General features: G+C 47.7%; 1 protein-coding gene across 2 annotated transcripts in view; it reads right to left on the reverse strand.

Annotated features, from left to right (window-relative positions):
• The window catches only part of Dpp6 (dipeptidyl peptidase like 6), a 659,720-nt gene that overhangs the window by 441,073 nt on the left and 192,866 nt on the right, over window positions 1-25,781 (reverse strand). Inside the window, exon 1 of one of the 2 annotated variants that reach the window (XM_052172970.1) lies at window positions 8,152-8,421. The exons of the other annotated variant lie outside the window; for it this stretch is intronic. Within the exon in view, the coding sequence (XP_052028930.1) occupies window positions 8,152-8,208 (57 nt within the window). The 5' untranslated portion in view covers window positions 8,209-8,421. Of the gene's footprint in view, window positions 1-8,151; window positions 8,422-25,781 lie in introns of those variants that run through there. 2 annotated transcript variants of the gene reach the window in all.

Raw genomic sequence — 25,781 nt, forward strand, 5'->3', positions numbered from 1 at the left:
TGTCTAGCCCATAGCATGTTGTGTCAATTCCCACCAATGAAGGCTGCCGGCCTTGCAAAGCCAACACTCCCTCCCCGACCCCTGGTCAAAAGGAGCTCAAACACGACAGAAGGAAGGGCTTCGAGACACCGACACTTTGTGATTTTAATGGTAAAACTCTTTCTGACTCATTCTTCCATCATACACTTAGCCCTCAGAGCTAGAGAGTGAAGGGCGACTTTGTCAAAACCAGACCCAGAAATTCTGTTATGAGCTTCGCTAAGCATTTCTCTTGGGTTATTTAAAGACATACACAGACATGTGCACACATACACAGGCACACACACACACACACACACACACACACACACCATGATGCGCATTAAGATACCTCCCTCCCTCTAGGTAACCTGGCATTTGGTTCTTAAATCTCAGCCCCGTTTAGCTCTGTGAAAATCAGAAACTTGGACAGGCACAGTGGCTTGGGAATCTGAGGCAGAAGGATTGACATAAATTTAAGACAGCCCAAGATACACAGTGAAACTGTCACTAAAGATCAGGGGAAAAAAAGATAAAGCCAGAAACATCTAGTTCCTGTGTCTGTTTTTGACCCCCGGAGACACAGCCAGGTGAGACAGTCATACACCTTCTCAGTCCATAGGCCTGGCTTCCCAGCCAGGGGAAACCCAGCTTCCTGCTCTCTCGGGGGTGGAGGGGGACCTCCATATAGACCCTTTTGTCCCCTCATTCTATAATCATATCTATCTGCCTTCTGCTCATGTGCCATGTGCCTGGTGAGAACCCTTACTCCCAGGGCACCACTCCGGTGCTCCTACCCACTCATAACCACATACCCTGGGCATCTCAGGTGGTAATGCTGCCCTCCTGGCCTGGAGTCTTTCCCATTTAGCTCTTCATTCTCTGTCCTTGGCTCCTTTCTGCCTGGGGTGTCTATTTATCCAAATATAACTCCACCTCTTATCCAACATCTGCCTAACAAACGAATAGAGTTTTGGGCAGGCCATTGACATCCTGTGCAGGGACCAGCCTGGGGACTCACCCTCTGTGTGCTCTCTGAGATGTCACAGGACAAAGACAGCAGTAGCCTCAGAGAGGAAAAATGGCACCTTTTCCGAATAAGCAAAAGGAATTTTCTTCATAATTTTAAGACCACCGTTTAAAGCCTGAGTAGTTTAGATTTCTAAAACACAATAAAAGTGTTGGGGGTGAGGCTCAAAACAAGGTTGGGTGTTTCCACCAAGCCCTCTGGAAAGCAGGTCACCAAGGCAACAAGAAAAGGTCCCAGATCACTTAAACTTTTGGATCGGTGTTTGAGAATACCCCTGCCTACCTGTGGTTTTCATTCTCTAATCTGTAGTAGATTTATACCTGCCTTTCCTTTCCCACCTCTGCACACACAGACACACACATAGAATGTTCCGGAAGCCCCTGTTCTAGAGGAAACAGCCCAGCCCCTTGGGATGCTGCTCAGCCTCGTGAGGTCTCAGATGGAGGATGGCAGCTTTGCTTAAGTTCTGGCAGAGGAAGTTAAATCTCCTTAAAAATTGATCAGAGACCAGTAAGGGAATACGATATAAGTTGTCACTGGGAATTAGCAGATGTTACTGCCACTGGTACTGCCACTGGTGGGCTACAGAGTGGGCCTTGTGGTGGGCGTTCCTGCTGCTGACCCTGCTGAGAGGTTCTCTTGGGGGGAGAATATGGTGACTGGCTTGCAGCTCAGTCCCCACAGCAGCTCCAGAAGCTGCCCTGTGGCCCTTGCTTGCCCCAGAGAGGCCAGCTCCACAGGGTTCTGAGTCACGGGTACTCGGGCATGCACAGCCTGCCTATGATTTACAGAGCTAAGGTTTTCTTTGCTGAGACCTAGACAGATTCTTCCACTATAGATCATGATCAAAAACCTTATCTTTTGATTCCAGCTGCTAGGCTGAAATTTTCTACCTAAAATCAGAACATTTAGCTATTCCTTTGTTTCGTACCTGATGTTACCATGAACAGTCTCTCAGAGGAACACAGTGCATTGCCCTATGCATTTTTTAAAAACTCTCTTGGATTTCTTTCTAATTTGTGTTTCCACACAGCAGAACTGGGAGAACGGTGCACATGGTAGATCACAAGTCCTTCTGAGCGAATGTCATTCTCCCTACAGCGGGACCCAGCGGTGGCGGAGACCTGAGCACAGACGGAAGGGTGAGAGAGGGCCTGTTTCCTGCATCTGGCCCTCTTCCCCTGCCCGCTGAGACCTCTTAGTAAACTCCTCCCTCCTCATCAATGAAGTAGGGAGATAGGGGTCCTCTCTGTCTCCTGACCTGGAAGTGTCACACATAGGTACAGATCCCTTCCCTAAGGACGGAGCCACATTTCCTGTGTGCTGAGAAGGGAGAGTGCTCATGACCGGAAGCCATCACATTTGAGTACTCCCACATGCCACTTGGGCTTTGTGAAGAACACTGAAAAGTCCTCGTTGACTCTCAGGGTCCCCAGGTTGTCTATGTATCATTTGCTGGTCTTAGCTAAGTTACCCCATGAAGAACAGTGTTGGAATACTGGGTGATTTTGACTTTGCAGAATACCAGCATAATATAGCAAAATGTATTTACTATACCAGAGCACTTCCCAGCAAGTATATAGGTTTTTGTCAACTTGATGAGCTCTAGAATCACCTAGGAGATACACTCCTGGGGAGTGGACAGTCTTGAATAGGTTCATCGAGGTGGGAAGACCTGCCTACTGTGGCTGGTGCCATTCTGTGACCAGAGATCCCGGGCTGCATAAAAAGGAGAGAGTGGGCTGAGTATAGCACTCGTCCCTCTCTCCTTGATTGTGGATGCAACTGTTGCCTTGACTCCCACCATGACGGACTGGATCCTGGACCTCTGACCCAGAATAGACTCTGTCTTCCTTAAGCTGCTTTAGTCAGACTATTTTAATCAGTGACAGGAAAAGCTAGACAGCGTATTTTCGTTGTTTGAACTCAGTCTAGAACAGCAGTCCACCTGAAGACAAAAGGTTTCCTGCCATCCTCCTACTATCTGGGCTTTCTTTTAGAGCACCAGGTGACCCTTCTGAGTGGACTTGTTTGACACACTATGTGATTTGGACCTAGAATATTTAGAACTCTCCAAAACCTAGTTCACTGGCCTGTGAGCCAGCTGCCTGTTTTGTCACCATGTACTAATGGAATATAATATCTTCCTGTGAGGATAGCACATGGTAGTCAGCCTCCTTCCTCCTCATAGCACACCTAGACTGCCCAGTGTCCTTTTCAACAGAGCTCCAACGCTGTGGTCTCCAAGGTAACTCTATCTAGTGACAGCCATGTTCTCCCAGGAAAGCCTCACAGCTCTGGCCCCTCATGCTGGTAGCTCCCAGGGTCCCAGGGGTTAGTTAGCTCTTCCCAGTGTCTTATCCACAGAGCCACAGATGGTTTGACTTTACTCAGGGTAGAATTTACATTCTGTGACTGTGGTCATGACAGTCATTGACACCAAAGGCACATTTGGATTCTGAATGCCTCCCTCTCCTTTCATGATCCTGCAGTATGTCAGACTGTCCCTTCTTAATACTGTATATTGCTTTTCTTGGTTTCTTTCAACAATTCTTTGCACTTTAATACCACATGAAATGCAGGCATCTCAAACTGCCTTTCCCTGAAACATGATTACACAAAACTCTTACCATGGTCAGACCCAGATTCTCTTACCATAGACCCTTGGTACTCTAAGAAGTAACAAGATTGTGTTCCAGGCACACCAGGCAGGAAGGTCATACACACATCATACAGGTGATCATTAAACTAGTTTATAGCCTAAGCCCCATGTCTTTGAACAGTTGCTTCTGCCATTGTGCTAGCTCTAGGATTAGAATCCTAGAATCATGAAAATCAAGACATTCCTCTGTTGAGGTAAATGAGTTAGTTTACCAGTCAATGCTAGGTTCTGAGATCCACATGTTAGTAGGTTAATACATACCCCGGGGCTGTCTGGAACCTATACTAATCACAACACAGAGGCAACAGGAAATAATGATTACATCCCATGAGGATTAACAACAGACCTCAATCACCTACATGAGACTCAACATAGAGCCCTCCCTCCAAGCTGGCAAATAGCTTAACTATTTCCACAGAGGAGGCTGTGGGACAGTCTCTTCATGGACCGCATCACTCACACACTGAAGCTTCCTGTCACCAGAAGGTTATGGGGTATGAGCCTTTGAGATCTTCACAGTTGTAATTTTGTTACACATGAGGGGTACATGTTCATGTGCATGTATATTGAGCATGTCTATGTATGAATATATGTCTGTGTGTATTAATATAGTCATGCATATATCCATATATCATCCATATCACTAAAATATTATCCCTGTTCAATAACTGTGCAAATGTTTTATGGCTCATTGGAAAAATCCAGAATGAATCCTTCTGTCTTCTCTTATTGAATAGCATTAATGATTACTGCTTTCCAATTTTAAATCATTTGAAATGGGGATAGCATATGTTAAAATAAATCTGTTCCTTTAAAAATTTAAGTGGAAATATCATGTTAATTTGGTTCTCTGAGGCAGGATTTAGCCTTTCCTCAAGAACTCACTAAATTTGACTCCAAGTACCCTCATCCTTTCTGTCTCCCCATTTTGGCCTCTGTGTGGGAAGAGACTGAGAGGAAGCTAAGGTGAATTCAGGTGTCATCAACCATCTCAGTCCCGTCCGAGTGACCTCGGAGGCACTTGAGTAAATCAGCACACTCACATTAGCAAATATGCTATTTTCAAACATTCCTGGGTAGATTACACTGTGTTTAAAGTCAGACTTAAGGTTGGGGAGAAGGCTCAGATGGTGAAACACTTGCCACACGAACATGATGACCTGAATTTGGATCCTAGATTCATATTAAAGCCAAATGCAGTCATGCAAGCACCTGTGATTCGAGAACACTCTGCAAGGAGGGAACGGGGAAGCAGATGCCTGCGAGATCATGGCCTAGCACCTCTGTCCTAGCACCTCTAACCGTCAGTGAACAAGAGACCCTGCTCTCAAACAAGATGGTCCTGACTTCTACATATACGACAGCATGTGCACACACACTCCTTCACAGACACCATGCGTATACCACCCCCACAGACCATGATGCACACCCTCAGAACACATGTATATACACTCCCGAAAAGACAGACAGACACAGATGCGTGCATGCATGCACATGTGCACCTCCCCCCCACACACACATGTTCAGCATCTCCAAGCGAAAGAGCGACTATGTTCTGAAAGTCCCTCTCTCATTTTATTCTGGCTCGTCCTCAGCATACCCTTTAAAAGCTAAAGTTCCAAGCAACTCGTTAGGCATACTCACCTATTTACTGTGGCTTTTTAGAAAACTTGGAGAACCATGCTATCACTTGGGAGACCATGGAAAATGATTTTATACATTGCCCCATAGTTAAATTAATTAGTGCCAATTTTCAGCATAGAGAAGTTATTTCTTTCCTCTCTTATCCACATTAATGGTTCCCAAATTTCAGGGCAGGTGGAAGAGGGAACCCACCCTTGGCTTAATGAGAAGAAATAGATTCTCCACTGTGGCAGCCTACATATTTTCTGACAAGCCGGAATCTGACCCTCTCTAGGTGTTAGTGTGTGAGATAACCAGTCCCCCTTTTCTGATGACTCCAAGAAAGCCAGGGTTTGTAAGCACAGCCAAGTAAGCCTCACAGAAACCAACAGCCAAGGCACAGCCAGGACACATTCTCTCAGGACACTGAAGCAGATTTGTCCCACAGCTCCCATGGCTCCCTGTGAGCTTGTCCCAACGGCTACAAGACACAGAAAATGAGCCACTGAGTCCTGCAGTGTTCACCAGGAACCATCTGGGTTGGTTGTTTTCTGTTTGGTTTGATTTGGTTTGGTTTGGTTTGGTTTGGTTTGACTTGGTTTGGGGGGAAGTTTTGAGAAAGTGTCTTACCTTATAGTCCAGGCAAGTCTTGAATTGTGGTGATCCCCCTGTCTCAGTTTCCCAAATGCTGTGACCTCAGGTGTGAGCCACCACCACACTCTGCTACATGGAACTTAAAGTAATTGCGTATAATGAAGGAATAAGGCACATTTTATCTTATTTACCTCTGTGTGTGTATGTGTGTGTATGTGTGTGTGTGTGTGTGTGTGTGTGTGTATGTCTGTCTGTGTATCTGTGTGTCTGTGTGTATTGGGTCAGTTATGATTATTGTTAACACATTTTAAAAGCATATGTATAAGCATGTGGTATGTGAACATGTATATGAATCTATCCCTAATTTTTAAATGTGAGACTTCGGTGTCCACCAGTTTTGCCTTTCTCTCCCCACTCCTCGACCACTCTACGGACTTGATGGACTCAGCTCTGGGACATTCTTAGAGTCACGACCAGGCCACTAGGAAATGAGGGAAAGGACCTACTGATTGCAACCGGAGGAAAAGTGGCCTCCAGAGTCGATGCTGCCTTTGTACCCCAGATGACACCAATACCCACAGTTTCCCAAGTCAAGATGGGGCGGGGGATAAAGGTCCAAAAATCACACTAAGAGCTTGGGTAGCATGCATAGCACACACCCTATCCAACCACCGGCATTCCTGTGCATGCTAAGATCTGGTAAAATAAGAGAGAATCACACAGACTCAAGGAAAAGTTCTTTTGCATAAGTGGGCTGCATCCTGGGCCCCTGATCCCTGCTTAGAACTGGGAATGGCAGAAAGCATTCTCACACTCGACTTATGCCCTCCGCCCAGAAGAGCCTGGCAAGTGCTGGTGCCTAGCACGAGAAGAAAGCATGAGGAGGGGAGACTGGGCTAGGAGATGCTAATCTGAGGTAGGACTCCATTTCTATGGAGCAGACATTGCTCAGGATCTTTACGAGGAGGAGGGCTTGCTTTGCCTGCCTGCTGTGGACCTGTCCAGCTCAGCTGAACATTAACCCTTGCCCAAATGCTCACACTGAATAAGACATTTTAGATTTCTAGTTTTGCAGAATCTTCTCCCCCCAAGAGTAACAAAAATGTATGTGAGATTTCTACATGATGAGATAAGATGATCTCCTTAGAAAACAAAAAACAAACAAAAAACATAGAAAATCTCCCTATGCTTGAGGGAGATGACCCTCAAAGAGATCTCAGTAAACATAGATTCAAAGTTGTCTCCAAATAGTTTGTGACAGTGTCCCCAAAGACTCTCCACGAGTTCTAGGAGGGCTTCCTTTCTGTGCCTTAATGTTGGCAAAAGTGACCTAAGGACAACCTAGACCCGAAAGGGAAACTGCATATGCTGTGAATAACTGAGGCAGCAGCAGCTGCAGTGCTAACCGGATAGAGCCTCCTGGGGCAAGCGTCAGAGACCTGCTGAGTTGAAGGGAGCACCAAGGTGCAGACAACCTTCAGGCCGTCCAGTAAGAGAGCTCCAACATCCGCCATACTCAGGTATCCATTCTCCAAGCGTGCCAGAGGGAAGCCTCTGGGCAGGGACAGTTCCTCTTCCTGCAGGACGGACTCCAAGCTGGTCTAAGCATCCCCATTGCCCTGTGAGATCTGCTGCCAGGCTCGCCTGCTCGGGGGCATCCTTATCATTCTGGGTACTGTGCTCTCTCTGCCTCAGGAACGCAGCCTGTCCCTGCCTCCACTGACTCTCTGGGGAAGAGGGCAGGGAAAGTAGGCACTGGAAGGAAGATCCTTTACTGGGTGTGCTTGCCTCTGACCTGTCTTAAAGCCACACTGAAGAAGTCCCTTTGCAGGGTCTCAATCAGCCTGATCTATGTATGTTTGCGATGTCCTTTCTCCCCAATTACAAAGAAGTTAGGAATATTCACAACTAACACGGGTTAAATGAGGCAGCCCCAAAGAGAGAGGCCTTTGTCCAGAGCTGCTTGGGCAAGTCCACCTTCCTTCTCAGTTATTGATAAAGCCAGGGTAGTCTTTAAAATAGGGGTGGGGGGGGGCAGGGTGGCCTAACACAACACACTAGCCTGGGGGTTAGAGCTACAAACAGACACTGAATAAACTACACACATCTCTCTCTCTCTCTCTCTCTCTCTCTCTCTCTCTCTCTCTCTCTCTCTCTCTCTCTCTCTCTCTCTCTCTCTCTCACACACACACACACACACACACAAGCATCCCAGCAGCCTTACCTGATCCTGCTGCTGTACAGATTTTCCTGAGGCGCTGGGCTCCTTGGCGGTGGTCATGGTCTGTCCGGCACTCGTTACCCCAGAGACAGAAGGGGTTTGACTGTGACTTTGGAGGCACCAGGATCGGAATGGTAGGGAGGGGAGGAGAGCGATTCTAGTCCATACTTCCAAAATCACCAGGTTTTTGGGGGGCGGTGGGGGGAGGGAGCTGGGGAGAGCAGCCTAGTTAAATGCAAAGAGCAGAGACAGGCTCGGCAGAAGAAGAGGCTGCTGCTCAGTGGGGCTTCTCCAATTAGCCACAGCCTCTGCAATCGCCACAGAAACAATAACTGCTTAGCAACCGGCAACTGGCGGCTGGGTGCAGGCAGGGGCCCGAGTGATGCGTGCTGCTTCCCCGTCGCCTCCTGTCCGCGGCCGCGCAAAGGCGCATGCTCCGGCTGTGCTCAGCCTGGCTGGGGCTGGGGCGGGGGCCGCGGAGGGGCTGAGGCCGGTGGACGCTCCAAGCTTGCCCAAGCACCAGCAGCCTTGTCACTGTCTCCATCAGGAAACCATCATGAATCCAGGCCACCGGGCGCCCCCATGCCTGAGCTAGTTGCCTGCAGCAGTATGGCTCCCACCTGGGCAGGGGGATCAAGAAGGATGCCCGGTCTTTTTTACTATCCCTGGCTACAAAATGCAGGTCGTTAGGGATGATTTGAGAGCCGGTCCTTCCTTCTGTTTGCCTTGGTCTTTCTTTACAAGTCAGAAAACTTCGATTTTTGCCCTTAGAGTGGATGAATCTATATTAACCGAAAATCAACCAGAACCAAGAAGAGTTCAACCTGTGTCACAGGCTCCTGCTGCATCTGACCCTCAAGAGAAAGCCAGGCAGCATACAGTGCCCCAGGAGCACCTGAGGCCTAGGCCTCTAGGTTGGACCCAGGAGGGGCACCTACCAACCTGAACACTCCTTTCCTGCTCCTACCAGTCACAACTGGGTGGATGTTGCACCGGAAACTCTTAGGAAAGCGGGGCTAACCAAGGGGTTTCAGATGGGGATGGATCCTGACCCAACAGAGAGGCTTCAAGTTAGGCAATGCCAGAGGCCTTCCCTCAGCCATGGCTCTTCCCCTGCTCTCCCTCTGTGAATATCTCCTCATCTCTGCTTCTCCTTCCAGCTTCACAGGCCCGGGTTAACAGGTAGCCACTTGCTGGAAAGAGCCTGGCTACCTGATGATGTCACTAATGGCCACTAATTACTGTGTGTCCTGGGGCCTGGGTAGCATTGATCTGATTTTGTAGTTAAGATTCCACTTAGCAGGAGTTTCAGAGACACTGCCCTGGAATCCAGCCTCTTCTGGAAGTCCAGAGCGCAGTCATTTTACAAGAACAACAATTGATCATTGACAGGCAAATTCAAGTTCTGGCAGAGGCCTGCCTGCTCTCCCACAGCCCGGACTCTGCTGCTCTGAGTCTTTGATTGGTTATTTACATGGTACCCAATGACTTACTTATACTGCTTTGGCCAAAAGGACAAGAGGAAACACTGTGGTGACCTTGCCACTCAGAACTCTGCTTGGGTCTGTTTGTATTGAGTTCGCTGCCCTCCAGTGCTGGCTGTGACGTAAGAGAATGTATAAACACCCGTGTTGTTCACCATCACAGCCTGGTTAACCAAAGGTGCTTAGGTTCTAAGTGATTCAATATTGCCGAAAGGGAGGCGCAAAACCTCTAAGGCAGACTCTAGGGGGTTCGTGTAACCACTGGCTTCTGTGAGTGTGGAAGGCTCCTGCCACACCCTGGGTGCACCCCTGGTTCTGGAAGCCACCATGGCACATTCATACTCAGGGATCAGTAACAAGACAGATGAAGCCTCTGGAAAGAGGATCATGCAGTGGACTATCTTGGCCTATACCCTGGAAACACCTCAGCCCCTTAGGATCTTAGTCAATCAACAAAATCAGCAGCCCATGCCTCAAACTGCAGTCTCAACACAGCCTGTCAAGCAGAGTTTCCTCTTTAAACTAAGCTGACTGGAGCAGGTTAAGTCCTGAGTCACCTGAGTCTATGCGATCTCAGGAAGGATTCCTTGCTCCCTCCTGAGGCTGTGAGCTGCTCTCCACAGAGAAGAACTACAGCATAGCTGTGAGCTAGCCATTGTCCTCAGGGACCACAGTCCTATGGGAAGCTGTCCCCAGAGATGCTGAGTTAGGCACCATGGGCATATAGAAAACTCCTCCAACTCTTCCCAATTTAAATCTCAGTATAGAGCTCAAAATAGTCTGATGCATCTAAGTTGAAGATGGTCATCGTATACAATTTTCTGACATTTGAAAGATGACAGAAAATTTCCTGCTGCTGGCCAGGCCACGCCCCCAGGCTCCTTAATCCCTGCATTCATTAGCTTGGTTCTCAGGAGTCATAATGTGGAAAAGTTAAAGTGTGGGAGTGAGAACGGGTGGTGGTAGGTTGACCTATGCAGAACTCTGTGGGCTTCTTCCTGGTGCTGGGTCCCCAGATACCAACTTCTTTGTGCAGTTGACCTTGACTGTCTTATGGGTGAAAGAGCAGAGATTTCTGCCTTATGAGACACCGCAGGTGAAACTATGAAAACTCAGGGTAAATCTTACATCCCTGGGAGGTCTCTAAAATATCCTCAGAGAAACCCACAGTGCTTGACTGGTGGAGGAGAGGGCCAAGGAACTTGCTAATCAACACACTCAGTTTTGCTAATAACTGTGGAACAGCACTGAACCTGGAGTCCACAATGCCATGCCACACAGTTAAAAATCTATTAGTGGGGTAGATCCCACGAGTGTTTTTGCTACAGCAAGATGAAATGGGGATATATGTTGCTGATAATTTTTCAATTAATCACAACCCCTTTGTAGGAGAAATACTGTACTTAAATTCATCTTCTGGAGTCCAGGTCTTTGCAGACTACTATATAGGCAGAGAACCTCTGGCTAAGTCAAAACTAAGTTATCTCATGTGTAATTACAGGTACTTTCTCCAAGTCTGCCTTCAGAAATGTTAACAGATAGCAAAGAACATGCGTGCCCTGCAAGGCAGGACGGCTGTGCAGACCAAAGATGAGAGCTTATCCTGTCCTTGGCAACAAATGGCAGGACTGGCATTCATACCCACTTCTTTGACCTCTTCTCCCCCTACACACACACTTGCTGTGCCATTTCTCAAGTGCCTGAACAGAAGATAAGCTCCAAGTTCTCCAAACAAGAGTTAGCTCCTTGGTCAAGACTGCTCCAGCTCGCCAGGCAGCAGGCAGCTTAGAGCTCCTTGCTAAGACCTGTTTGTTGTTAGGGAGAACCCAAGGTGAAGGGCCTCCCAAGGCCTTCCCAAGGAACTTCCAGGACCACTTTGGAGATCTCATGCTAGTTTCAGCCTTCCCTGTGAGGCCCTGTGTGTGAGAGGAGGTCCCCTCTATTCTGTAGGGAATAATTTTCAAAGTGGCCAATGAATGCATATGGGAAAGACTGCCCAGGGCCCTATCTGCTGACTGAGCATGGTGCTCACCAACGTGCATGTGTAGAGTCAAAGACTGCTCATTTCCCATCCCCATTCCACCAGGACCCTTCACATCCCTGAAGCCAGTCTTTGCCAAATGCACTTGTGGGCCTCTAGCCACGCTCTCCTCAAGACATGTGAGTGGGCATTGGCACAGACACAGCTAAGGTTTGTTCATGGCCGTGTAGACCTGGAGCCCTCTGCTGATGCCAGCAGCTCCTCAGCTTTTCCCACATACCTACCCAGGGGGCCAAGCAGGCGCAAGAGCTTGGCGGGAGTCAGGCCTCACTTCACCAAGTGAGCACTGAGCACGCATCTTATGCAAATGGAAAAATTCCAGGTAGAGATTTGGGTGTCTTAGCAGTGAGCTGCAGAGATTTTTACCACTTGCCAAAGAAAGTTCTTTTTAATGAGCAGTTTCCTGAAAAATCTAGATGACTATGGAGTAGCAGGTATGAAGCAGTCATCCAGGGTTCAAAGAAACTAATAGGAACACACACATACCACAGACACTGAAACACTCTCAAGAGGGACGGGGCGTGGCTAAGCCTCCCGATCAATCTCCATGTACCCGAGATCACTGCTGATATCCTGTCTGGAGCAGCTGGTCCTGACAGCAGAACTGTGCCCTGCTCGTCTGGAAGACTGGTTTAGGTTTGACCTTGAGAATCTACTTCCTCAAGAGCCAACATTCTGTCCTGGGAATCACTCCACTTCCTTATGCTTGGGTAAAGAACCATGGATGGTTCAGACAGAAACAATATCTGAAGCTTGGAGATCTGGGCAGGCAAGCGTCACAAGGAAGGGACACTGGGAACAGCAGCAAGGGGACCAGGACTACCCAGGAGAGAGATCCCTGACAAGCCTAGCCTTGGGACGAGGAGGGTCCGAGTGACCAGGATGCCCAAAGCTCTTTCTCCAAGCCGGTGGACCACCCTTCTCCTGTAGCCACTACGCATCTCTTACCTTGAGAAACCTGACAGCAGCTGCTGAACCATAGATGTTCTCAGGGAACTGAAGGCCAGAGCAAGGCCGAACCCCAAGCTGCTGGCCTCATCTCAACCCTCCACAGGAAGAACTCAGGGGCTTTTTGCCACCTCCTCGTTTTTTGAGTTACTTCCTAGGAAGATCCATTTCAGCATGTGTGTCATGGCTCTGCCTATTGTGTAGAGTAGATTCTCAGAGGAGCCCATGCCAGATTTCAAGAAGCCAGGCCAGACTCTCATTCTTCACAGGCACGCTTTGACCACCATTTGCTAGACTAAAGGATACAAACTCTCTAAAGAGTTTGGATGGAGCCAGGAGTGGGGGTCGGGGGGGGGTGCACTCAGGTGATTTAGGTTTGCCCTATTCTCAAATTGTTTCTCTATTTTAAGAACAATAAGAAGAGCAAAGGCCTGTGGGCTGTCCTTGGCACCCACAGTCTTGCAGACTCCTGTAGTGAACAAAAAACACCCTTGGCTTCTTTTCAGCCAGGAGTAGAGCCTCTCTTGGGATCAGGAGAAAGGAAACAGAAAGAGGAAAGAAGGTGGCTGGTCCTAAGTTAGGCCACTGATGCCCGTGTGCTGAGATCCACTCCTCCAAATCTCAGCTTCCTGTCATGTAAGCAGGGGTGGAGAAAAAATCCCAAGAAACTAGAAACCTCCTCGTGGGTTCCCTCACTTCCCCTGCCCTATTTGAACTTCATAGCAACCCTAAGAATGAGCTGTTTTAATCCTGTTTATAAACATGATAGAATACAATGGGAATGAGTAGATCACCAGGGCACTCATTGAGAGTCGTAGGAGGACTCCTGCACCCATTCCATCTACCTAACTTCCCACTCTGTGCTAGCCCCACACACTCTATGTTATGAGTTCTCAAAATTACTCTCAGCTAGAAACTCTACCCATGAATCCAAGGTCAACTGACAATGTCCTAAAAGGACATTGCAAGAGGACTTTAAAACCAGCTCTCTTCTGTCCACACCCAGACTTTGGATGAACCTTCGTGATAATAATGGTATGATTCTTGCAAAACTTGTTTCAAAATCCTCAGATTTCATCCCTAAGACCATTCATTTCCTTCTGTCTTTCCTGGCTGTCCCCAAATGAGCTCATACTTCTTATTACATATGCACAGCTAGGGCCTGCTGGACCCGAGGCAGGGCTGCACATGACGCCTGTCCCAGGCTGGATGTCACGAGATTCTCTTTGGGTTCCTCACACTGCTGGGTGACCTTGGCAACAGCAGTGTGACAGATGCCTTGCTTATGATTTTTAATGGCTCTGACTAAAATTTCTGGACTGTTCAGTCAGCTCTGGTTTGGTGCCAGCTGTGGAACAAGTCCTCGTACTGCTTGGGGGACACATGTCAGGGCTGGCTCAGCTGTTTCTACTGCTGTGCTGGGCTCCATGGCATATCAGAAAGATGTCCTCAAGAAGCCCCAGGACACATCCTGTGAGGCCTTGCTCATGTCTTGGCTTTGCAGGCCTGATGTTCGTCCGTATGACCTCTGGGCAATAATAACTCCTGGTGTTGACAAGAATCTTTGTTCCCAGTGTAGGAGGATTTCCCCAAAATTTATGGGAGATGTTTTATTTTTAGCATAAAATGATTTAAGAAGCAGATAGTTACCAGAGAAGGAGCAGTTGACACAATCCTGAATGTCCTACTTTGCCAAGACACATCTGATTTGGCTTTGGAGATTAGTGCAAAAGGAGGAGTAAATGATGCTCAAATGAACTACTTAAGCTCAGAAGCCCACAGAAGTAACAAGGAGCTAAGGCATGAAAGCACTCAACATGGGAAGCCTAAGAATCGGGTCGTCCCCCAAGGGTTCCTACCAGTGCCACACACAAAGGCTTCCCTCTGTGGAGCTCCTATCACCCTTCTCTGACCGGATCGAATGTTCTGACTGCCCTAGGCCCCCAGATGTTCACTCCCTCCTTTCTGTGTTTTCCCATCATGCTTTCTGTGTTTCCTGCAACATCACTGCTCAGCTCCCTGGATTCTAGGCCTCCTTTTGAATCCCTCTTCACAGGGCCAGGCAGGGAAAGTGCTGCAAACCCATGAAAGGCACTTCTAGTGTTGAAGTCCTAAAATTTCTCATTGGTGAACCCCATTCCTTTCTCCTGCTAGAGTGGGTGCTCTAGGTCCTCGAAGGGCAACAGAGCACAGTCTATAAATAACTGAGAGAGAACAGGAGGCAGCACTGCCTTGGCTGCCTGGGGAGAAGTGGAAACAGCAGAAGAGGAGCAAACACGGGACTGGCCCAGCAGAGGCATCTACACTGTCGGAGAAGCTATCCCACATGCAGCCTACAGGAAGTGGCTGAAGGAATAGCCTTGGTGTGGCTGGGGGTTCTAGCGCCACTCCAGCCCCCAGTCGTCAGCATAGCAGCTCCACTTTGATTTCCTTCACCATATAAACCATCAGAACCCAGAGGGCCATGGTTTATAGTCCCAGGGAGTCTCCTGCCTCACACTGCAGCTGTCCCAATTCCCAAAGGAGAAAGGAGGGTGGCCATGAGAGGGAAGAGAACACCTTATATATGGCACATCAAAGAAGTAGCTCATGGGGAAGGCCTTTCCATTATCCCAGCCAACCAACATGCAAGTCAGGTATGAGATGACTTTCTTTAGAAAGCTCTCTCTCACCAGAAACTATGACAAGTAGAAGTTCTCTAAATTTAGAGCTCAGCCTTTCCAATTTAGCAGGCTTCATGGGCTGGGGAGTTGCTGGGTGGATGAGTGCTTGCCGTACAAGTGTTCAGCCTGGAGGTTAGATCCCAGCACTCACCAGGTAGGCACAGTCTGCCACTCCAGTCTTCATGCTCCGCTGGGCAGTGGTTAATGAGAACAAACATTGATGAGCTGTGGGTTTGATGAGAGATGTTGCACGTGCATATGTACACACACACACACACACACACACACGCACACACACACACACACACAAACATGCATGCACACTCTACATACATGTGCCTATTCTATCTCCTTAGAGTAATAGATGACATAAGGGATGTTAGTCAGCTTTCTGTTATAATAGCAAAACCCTTGAGATAATTACCTCATTATAAAACAAAAGTTTTCTTAGGCTCACAACTTTGGGATCTTTAGCTTTTGACCATTCGGTCCATGGCTTTGAACCTAAGGCAGAAGGCAGAAGCTTGTGGCAAAGCTAACTGTTTGTCTCATGGCTATGAATACCAGGCAGACAGGTGGGATGAGGGCTCCATGTCCTGCAAGGATGCATGCCCAGTGTTCTAAGATCTCTTGCTAAATGCCCCTGAGAAGCTTCGACCATCTCTGTATAATGCCAACTGGTACCTGTGGGCGGCAGTCTGGATGCAGGATGCTAGCATCTCCCTCAGTCCCCCGCAACAAAGCTAGACGACTATTTAGTAGGGACACAGCACAAGCACGTGGACACAGGTGGCAAGAGAGGTAATGGACAGCTGTCAGACTGTGGAACTGACTTTCTTCTTGCCTGTCATGGCAACTAGACTGAAGAGCATGGATCAGGAAACCCTGTGGCCCTGGCTCCTAGTGAGGTCTGACCTTGTAAACAGGTATGTGGCACTGGAAAACTGCTGCATCCTACACAAGCCAGAGGGACATATGTGCCCAAGCCCCGTGCTTCCGCCATGTCCAAAGCCTCAGTTCCTCTTCCTAAGGGCTCCAACTGCTCAGGTCCTCCTGGGAGCTCTGTGTGAACCTTCAGCCACTGCTCTAGCTCAGCTCCCGTCACCACCCCACATCCCACTCCTGACTTTCCCTGTAAGCAGGCCCTACAATAAACTACACCACTACACTCAGTCAACTGGGTTCCCGGAAACGGAGGACAAGCACCCAGCATGCATAGGGACCAAGAGAATGTCATGGAGCAGGGTGCCCAGGATTCAGTCTAAGCCAGGCTGGAGGCATATCTTGGGAAGGAGGCAGGATGGACACAAGAACCAGAGCTGACTCTGCACCATCTTGGTTGGATGAGAGATGGAAACCACCGATGCTCCTACTTGTAAATGTTCTCTTTGTGGAGATTTCAAGATCACGGTGAGTTTTTTTCAGCAATGTAGTTACTATCACTCATAAATGTGCTGGAAACAGACACAGTTGACAGAGGCAGCTACTACCAGCATTTAGGACCTGCTGATGGGTCAGCTCAGCAGAGCTGCCTGAGTATCAACTAGAAAGCAAGAAAATTGTTTCTAGACCTGGATTTCTCCTTTCTTAACCTTCTCCTCTGCCAAGAGGACCTCATCTCTCTTCAGCTAAAGTGCAGTGGTCTCCTGATGTGTGTGGACTCCTATTGACCCTCTGCCAAATAAGGACTTGTACTCACTGCTGTGTCTCTGGCTGGGGAGATAGGTTCCTTGTCTCTAAACTTTTCATATCATCAGAGGGAATGCATAAAAGAATGTAAACATGTAAAAATATCTAAAAACAATTGTTGGGTTGGTTCTGACTGGAGACCAACCTTTGGACATGATTGAGAGTGACTTCAGGGTGTCTGAGCCAATCTGTGGACAGACATCCCAAGTGAAGAGGTGAAGTAGGCCGACCTTACCATTTCTCTCAAGAATAAGATTTAGAGAAGCCAAGAGCAGACTTCTTCCATGTTCAGTGACATGGGTGAGTTGGCAGGGACAGGCAGGGCAGCATGAGATGGACAGAAACAGATCTTCGCAGTGATGAGCACACACCACCACCACAGGCCAAAGGAGAGAAGAAGTGAGTGGGGAGGGCAGAGGAAGGGAAGAGACGAAGGGGCATCCCAGGGCCTGCGCTGCCCAGGCCCACTTCTGGGGACTTCAGCATTACAGTTGCTTCCTTGAGCCAGAGATTAGCAGATGTCAGCTTTGTTGTACAGAATGGAAAAGACCAAATCAAACCAGCTCTGACCTGTGTTCAGGGGGACGTGCAAGTCATGAAGGCTTCCTTTTAAAATGCAAGTTGGTTACCAATTTAATATCAGCTAGGGGTGATGAACAGGCCAAAGGTCACTCTACAAATCAACATGTAAGGGTTTCCAAGGCTTGCTCATCTCAATGACCTCTCCATGTGGAATCAGAGGGAATCTAGGAACGTTTGTGACTGCAGCTGAATGTATCCTCTGAAAAGACAGATTTAGAGTCATCAAAGAGAGAACGTACTGCAGGATAGTTACCTGTATTGCTTTTCTTCTCATTTCCAAGCTTACAGTGAACACCTGTGACATGCCAGATATTGTTAGGACAGTTATGAACACAGATATGCAAAGCACAGACTGCCATTTAAGGACTTTCAGTTTGGTGGGGGAATAAACAAGGAAATAAACCTAATTTGTCTGAATAGCACTGTGGTGAGTATAAGCAGAAGTTTTTCCGGTGACAACTCACAGGGCCACCTGGAGAACTAGCTGAGAAGGATCATCAAGTGAGTGGCCTTGAACATGGAGCCTCTGGGTGGCACACATGGCAAGGTCAGTGGCTTGAGCACCACGTCTGACCTGCTCAAAGTAGGGTCAGTGTGGCTCTGAGGATGATAACACTTAACTCCCGAAGGGCCAGAGTCTTCCCTGCAGATAGCTGGAAGGTATAAGAGTGAAATACCACGGGCAGAGTAGCCATTTGGAAAGGGATCGCTGCAGAGAGTAGGAAGTGGTCTGGGGAGATCTCAGTTCGCGAACCTCAGGGAGTGGCCCAAGAAAGATATAAGGAGTACAGCATTAAAACAGAAGAGAGGGGAAAAGGGAGAGGCTTGGGCTTCATCAGAGAACTATCGCCAACTGCAGCCACTAGGCAAGTTTCTACTCATTCTTTAGAGACACGTAGCTGCAGCAGAATGAAGTGTCTCCAAGGCCCATAACAAGGCTGGCCAATTCTAGACACACGTGTCCTTCCGTTTTCTCCCTTTCCTATGAATCATAGTTCCATATTTCACGTCCTAGTCTTCTTGACTCCAGTAGTAAGCTTGGGCCAGAATTCAGCTCTCAGGATTCCACATTCACATGGGGTCCTGTGATGGGGGTGGGTATGCTGAAAGTATAGGTACAAAATTTCAGTCTTATTCTCTGGAGATGTGCACAGTATGTGGCCCTGTCTGGGTCTAACCACAGCATCTAGAACTTGTGCAACGAGTCTCTTTCACCTTCTTAGCTCTCATCCCAAATAAGGCACTAATAGAACCAGAGACTTCCCTTGTTTCTGCCCCTCGCCTGCACCCAGTGTATTGTGGGTCCTCCCTCAGCATCTGAGGCTGTGCAGACAGGGGAGGATATAGTGGGATCAGTGGTTCTGCTGGTGTTGGCCCCCTATAAGACTCTTAGCTAGGCAGGGAATCTCCACAACAGAACCTGCCATGGTGTGGCCCCGGCACGCCACACACATATTTGTCCATGCCATGCTGGGAACTGGAGACAGAAGGCTAGGAAATATTTTTCTGTCTTGGTGAGATTCAACTTTTTAGTGTCCACTCTGGCTATGCCCCCACACCTTCAGTGTGCTCCGGCCCTTCTTCTTCATCAGTAGCCTCTGTCTTGCTTGCCTGGTGTCCTGGTGTCCCCTTCCTTGCCACTCTGCAAGCTCCTCCTTCCTGTGCTCACCACTGCAGGCCTTTTATGCTTCACACTTTAGCAAAGAGGGTGGGACAATAGTTAGGGTGTCACAAAGTGACCAGCCTGGCAACACACTCCTGTTTTTAAAAATAGGTCACTGACTAGTATTGGTGTCACTGACGTGGTCCTGACTTGTGTGCTCTCTGTGCAACTATTTGTCATTCTGTCTGTGTGTAGTTAGAGATCCTGAAATATTCAGAACTAGATCAACTCAACAAGCACAGGAACATGTGTCTGATGATTTTTTTCCCAACTAAAATATAGCAAGTTCTTACAGCAATGTCTGATGTATGTGGGAACTCTCTAAATATCAGTGGAGGTATTTGCAGGCCCAGAGTCTTTCTTTGCTGTCATTAGAAGAGAAAAACTGGGAGAAAATAATCAGATGGGTCAAATACCCCTGTATGAATCTAAACATACCATGCAGGTGCCAGTTAAAAAGGAACTTGACATAAGATGGATATTCAAAGGAAGGTTAGCAAGAAGGCCAGCATAGTCCATTCCTCCTACCCTGAGGAAGAGTCACTAGTTGGTAGATGCACAGAGGAGTGTTGCTTCTGGACTAGTGTCACACAGCTGCCCAGTGGCAGAGCAAAGGTCCTGGGGTTTATACAAAGACCTTCTTTCCAATAGGACTTTAGTGGCAAATTTTAATAAAGTCCACATCTCCTACAAAACAGGGTGACACAGACTTCCAGGGCTCTGTCACATTCCCATGTTCCAGGTCCAGAATTCAGATCCCTCCACTGTGAATCACCCTTCAAGGCCTTGTCCTTTGCTGTTCAACTCCCTGTCTCTGGGAAGTAAGTCATGAAACAGAATAAACCAGGAATTACGCAGAAATAAAAACAAATTCGTAAGGAAGGGGTCATGCCTTCCAAGAGAGCAGCCTCGACCTTCCTTGATCCATAAAACCAGGAAAGCCCCGCGGGACCTCCGTCCCTCTCCCTCATCTTCCCGTCTCCATGGGGCTCTGAGCCCAGAGTCATGCGACCCCCCTGCCCCCTTCCTCTACCATGCTTCTTGCTTGCAAGCTTAGTTTGTTAACACAGGAGGCAGCCTGAAAGAGAACCCCAAAGAAAAGACCTGCAAGCTTTGTCCGACAAGTTCCTCAAGTTGCTCTTCCAGGCTCATCCCATTAACCCAGCCCAGACTGTTTCTCCTTTGCAAACCAGGAATGCTTTTCAGTGAGGGCACAGTCGCTGCCCCCCTTTTCCAAGCCGAGACTTGAAGAAAGCCATGCCTTCCAACCAACCCTGCCTTCCAGTTTGCTTTGGTAGAGGCAGGAGGCAGTGGGAGCTGCAGGCCCCAGAAGTCATGGCAGGCACGATGAGCAATGAAGAGAGAACACAGCCACCCCATCCAGCGATGACTGCGGGAAGCGAACTCCGCAAGCCAGAGGCTCCCATGTCTCTCCAAGGCTGAGCTCAGGGAGCCGCAGAGATACAGAAGGAACCGGGTCTTCTTAGAGCTTCCTGGTGGCAAAGGAGACTGAATTAAGAGCCCAAATCCATCTGGACTGCAGAGATGGTTCTCCCTATGTAGGTGGTCCTGCCTGGGTACGTGGTCCTGCCTAGGTTGGTTCTTCTGGCTAAATTACAAAGGTTCTGACAAATCTTTCTTGGAGAAGATCTCCCCGGTGAATAGCTGCTGTCACTGTTGAAGTTAATGCCACATGTTCTGCAGCTGTTCACATGAGGACAAAATTCATTCCAGGCTACATCCTCAGACACAGCCCCTTATTTACCCAGAATTTCATCTCAACGAGAAGGTGCAGAATATATACTGGGACTGGGAGATGGACAGGAGCCCAGTCTGAGGAAGGACAAGTCACAGTGCTTCTGGCTCTATGAGCCATCTGCTCAGATACTGGTGACTGCAGGTCACTGCACTTGCACAGGCGGCATGCCTCTGAAGGCCAACAGGCATGGGGACTTGCCATTTTTTTGCATTTTCTGTTAAACAGGAGGAAGCTGCAGGGTAGAGAAAAGATCTGCCCTACATGAGAAGAGGATGAAGCCTGCATCCATTAGGGGTGCTAGCGAAAGATGTCCCCTCATGTGTTCTCAGAAGATGGAGGATCCTGAAGCTGACATCAGGATTCATCCCAAAGTCTCCATACCCTCCACAAACAGCACCACCAGTCAGAAACCAAGTGTTTATACACAGGAACCGGGGACGATGTGTGTACTTAGCTGCTCTTCCCAAGCTCATGGACAGTGGCCCTGCCTGCTGCCCTTGAAAATGATCTGTTATGGCCTACAGCACTTGTACCTATGGCCCCAGGCTTAGTGTCCACCCTGGGCATGCAAAGGCAGCGGCCCATGAATTAAGCATCACAACAAGATGTCTCCCATGATAATGGTGAGATTCGCAGAGATGATGGAATTGCCTGAGGCTGTTGAGTGAGCTGGAGTCTGGCTTCAGACCAAATCTCTTTCTGACCAAATTTCTTTGTGACCAAATCTCTCTTCTTTCACATTCTTTAAAATGTAAGTTCCACTATCTGTTCCCTGGCTTAGGAGGCATTGGATCCACTCTTACTTAATGTATGGGATTATGATTTGACGTTAAGTATCTCCCATGGTATTTGAACATCGAGCCCCAGCTATGGTGGTGTTTAGAAGGATCTGGAATATTTGGGAAATGAGAAGCATTTCCCTAGAAGAAGCAAGTGATGAGGGTCAGGCCTGGGGGTTTCCATCTTGGCCTTACTTCCTGTTCCTCTCTGTCTCCTGATCTATGTAGGAACAAGCAAACATTCTCTCTCACAGTCCCACTGTTACAGTGGTGAGCTTCTACTGACAACATGCCTTCTCTGCCTCGATGGACTGTGTGCATTCAAACTGTGGGACAAAATAAATGACGGCAGGGACTAGAGAGTGGCTCAGTGAGGAAGAGAGCTTGCAGAGGAAGCATGAAGAATTGAACTCAGATCCAAGCACCGGTGTGGAATGCCAGGCATTCTGAACCTGCATCTCCAGAACCGTGGGCAGCAGAGACAGGACGACTGCTGAGCTTGCTGGCCGCAGCCTCACTCAGGGTTAGTGAGAGAGCCTGACTCAAAGAAATAGGTGAAAAGTGATACAGCAGGATACACGATGGCCTCTTCCGGCTTCCAGTGTGCACACACATTTACTCTCACACCCAAATAAACAGAGAGATAAGTGAAAACATTCTCTCTTCCTTAAATTGCTTCTTGTCAGATATTTGGTTGCAATGATGAGGAGCTACTCTAGTATCCAAAGCCAGGAAGCACCATGCTGGCAAGTACACATTAAAAGAGAGAAAAAGAAAGAAAACCGTGCTGTAAATTAATTCTATTTTCTTAGAGCTTCAGTTCAGTATGACAGGAAAAAAAGATGACAAATGGGTCTCGAGAATGTGAGAGTGAATGAGTTTATGAAAGTGCTTTCTCAAGCTTCCCGTCACCAGTGAGTGTGTCAGAGTAAAATCATCCAGAGTTTGCCTGGTCTACAATGTCTCCCCAGACTGTGCTCTCCTCACAGACTGCTCTTCCCACAGATTGTCCTCTCCTCACAGACTGTCTTCTCCCCACAGACTCTCCTCTCCTCATGGACAGTCCTCTCCTCACAGAGTTTCCTCTTCTCAGCTTGTCCTGTCCAGACTAACTCTCTCCTACTCACAGACTGTCCTCTCCCTACAGACTGTCCTCTCCCTACAGACTGTCCTCTCCCCACAGACTATCCTGTCCCCATAGTCAGTGCTCTCAGTATTCTGAACCATCAGGACTCTGCATTCATTTAATGCATTCACATCAGGGGAAACAAGGAATTAAACAGAATCATCTCCACCCTGTGACAGCCAGAATTTATTGCCTGTGGACTGTAAAGAGTGGCACTGGGGAGATGACTCAGCAGTAAAGTGCTCACTGCACAAGTGTGAAGTCTGAGTTTGGACCCTCAGAACTCATGTGCAGAGCTGGGTGTGGTGTTGCATGGCTCATGTGGTGCTGCACGGGCACACCTGCACACACAAGTGCACACATCCACACCAAGAAGTTCATCACACACACACTCCTACACATCTACACACACCTATATCAGGAAGTTTATTTTACACACATACACACACACACACACACACAATTATGCTTTTCTCAGTTTCTATTACTCCCTATGAATTTATACTGTGGTCTCTCATAGTTTTTAAAGTTCTTCCTCAGAGAAACTTAACAACGTTGATTTTGCAATGTAACAAACATGTCATTTCTTTTTTTTTTAAATTAGGTGTATTTTTTATTTACATTTCAAATGTCCCCTTTCCTGGTTTCCACCAGAAAATCCCCAACCCATCTCCCCTCCCCCTGTTCACCAATCACCCCACTTCTGCTTCCCTGTCCTGGTATTCCCCTACATTGCTGCATTGAGCCTTCTTAGGACCAGGGCCCTCTCCTCCCTTTGGTGTCCAACAAGGCCATCCTCTGCTGCCTATGCATCTGGAGCCATGGGTAATTCCATGTGTACTCTTTGGTTGATGGTTTTGTCCCTGGGAGCTCTGGCAGTACTGGGTGGCTCATATTGTTGTTCCTCCTATGGCACTGCAAACCCCTTCAGATCCTTGGGTCCTTTCTCTACCTCGTCCATTGGGGACCCTGTGCTCAGTTCAATGGCTGGCTGAGAGTGTCCCCCTCTGTATTTGCCATGCACTGGCATTTCAATATACAATGTGGTCACAACTATGTTCCCAACACACTGGAGCCAGTGCCAGAATTCTCAAAGCATCTCTATCACACCAAACACAAACATTTTTCATTAAGCAATAACTTATTTCTCCTCTCCTTTGCCCCTATGGCTTCTAATCTGTCTTCTGTCTCTATAAAGTTGTCTATTCTAGATGTTTCATACATATAGAATAGTATAATATTTATCCTTTCTTGTCTGCCTTGTTCACTCAGTATTAACCTTCAAGGTTTATCCATCTTACAATGTGTTATAAAATTCCTTTCACTTTTTCTGATTGAGAAATATTCTACAGAATAGGTATGTCACACTTGTATGCTTCTTCCTGTTAGTCATAGTTTAACATGCTGCAATGAGTATTATTTGTGATTCTCTGAGCTTTTATTTATTTATTTATTTATTTATTTATTTATTTATTTATTTATTCATTCATTCATTCATTCATGGGGGTTCCTTTTTTGATTTTTTTTTGTTGTTTGTTTTTCGAGAAGGGTTTCCCTGTATAGCCCAGGCTGGCCTGAAACTCACTCTGTAGACCAGGCTGGCCTCGAACTCAGAAATCTGCCTGCCTCTGCCTCCCAAGTGCTGGGATTAAAGGCGTGTGCCACCACTGGTCAGCATTCTTGGAGGTTCTTGAACCATTTTTAATTTTAGCAATACAATTGACTGGCAGAAGTTCACAGGACTCATACACTCATTCCAGTTTCAAAGCTCTGGAAGGATCCAGGAGCATTTTCCATTGCTGGGTCTACAAATGAGAAAACATAAATACCTCCACAGAGGTGCCTCATGGTTCTCTGGGCCGAAGACGACTAGGTTTGAGGACACATCTTCCTATTCTAGAATGACAAGATGAGGGGGCATTCTTGGCTTGTCTTTTTCATCTGTCAATCTGAGGAATACTTCCTGTCATGGCTATCTGACATATATAACAGTGATGGAGTGAGACAGTGTCTTGGAAACACCTAATCACCAGAGCCTGTCTGATGCTTGACTTCTGAAAGAGCTCTCCTGATGCCTGATGCTTGCAAAGGTGCAGCCGTGGTGAGAGCTGAAACAGAGGCTGATGTCCTCCATGATGTGTGACGTCTAGTGTGTATGCATCCATGACAGCTCTGCTCATCCCAACCTCAGAGAACATAGCACCCCCAGGACTTAGTCTATAGTACTCAGCTGTCTACATTTTGATGTGGTGAGATCAGCACGCCTGGCCTCCATGTTTAACCCAGTGTGTGCTGCATTAGCACCCGGTGCCTGCTGGTCACGGAGATTTCCATGCTACCTTGGTTGAAAGAGGCTATCTAATACAGAGGGCCTGTGATTTAGTAACTAGTGTCAGGGTCAAATGGAGAACAAGCTTGAGGAAAGGAGCTCTACTGGGTGAGACTGTTCAAAATAGAGCCCTGGCTAATGTGCTGCTTCCAAGACTGCTCAGTCCATGCTCCCTGGTGATTATGGAATGAAGACGACCATAATGGCCCTGTCTTGGTCTCATGAGTAAGTGTTATCTTCCTAGATTCCCAGCAGTTACCCAGGTATCACATCATTTATTCTGTGTGTGTGTGTGCATTCATTTGTGTATGTATATAGTATGCATCTGTGCATGTGTGTGTATGAATGTAGTGTATGTGTGATATGTGAGTTTCCATGTGTTCTCGTAGTGCACATCTATGAATGGATGTGTGTGCATGTACATGAATGCATATAAAGACTACAGGTCAACCTTCAGTGTCATTCCTCAGACCCCATGCACTGGCTGGGATCTTGTTGATTAGACTTGGTTGTCTAACCAGCAAGACTTAGGAATCTACCTGACTCCATCTTTTTTTTTTTAAATTTATT

Source organism: Apodemus sylvaticus, chromosome 2, assembly GCF_947179515.1.
Source record: "Apodemus sylvaticus chromosome 2, mApoSyl1.1, whole genome shotgun sequence".
Taxonomy (NCBI): domain Eukaryota; kingdom Metazoa; phylum Chordata; class Mammalia; order Rodentia; family Muridae; genus Apodemus; species Apodemus sylvaticus.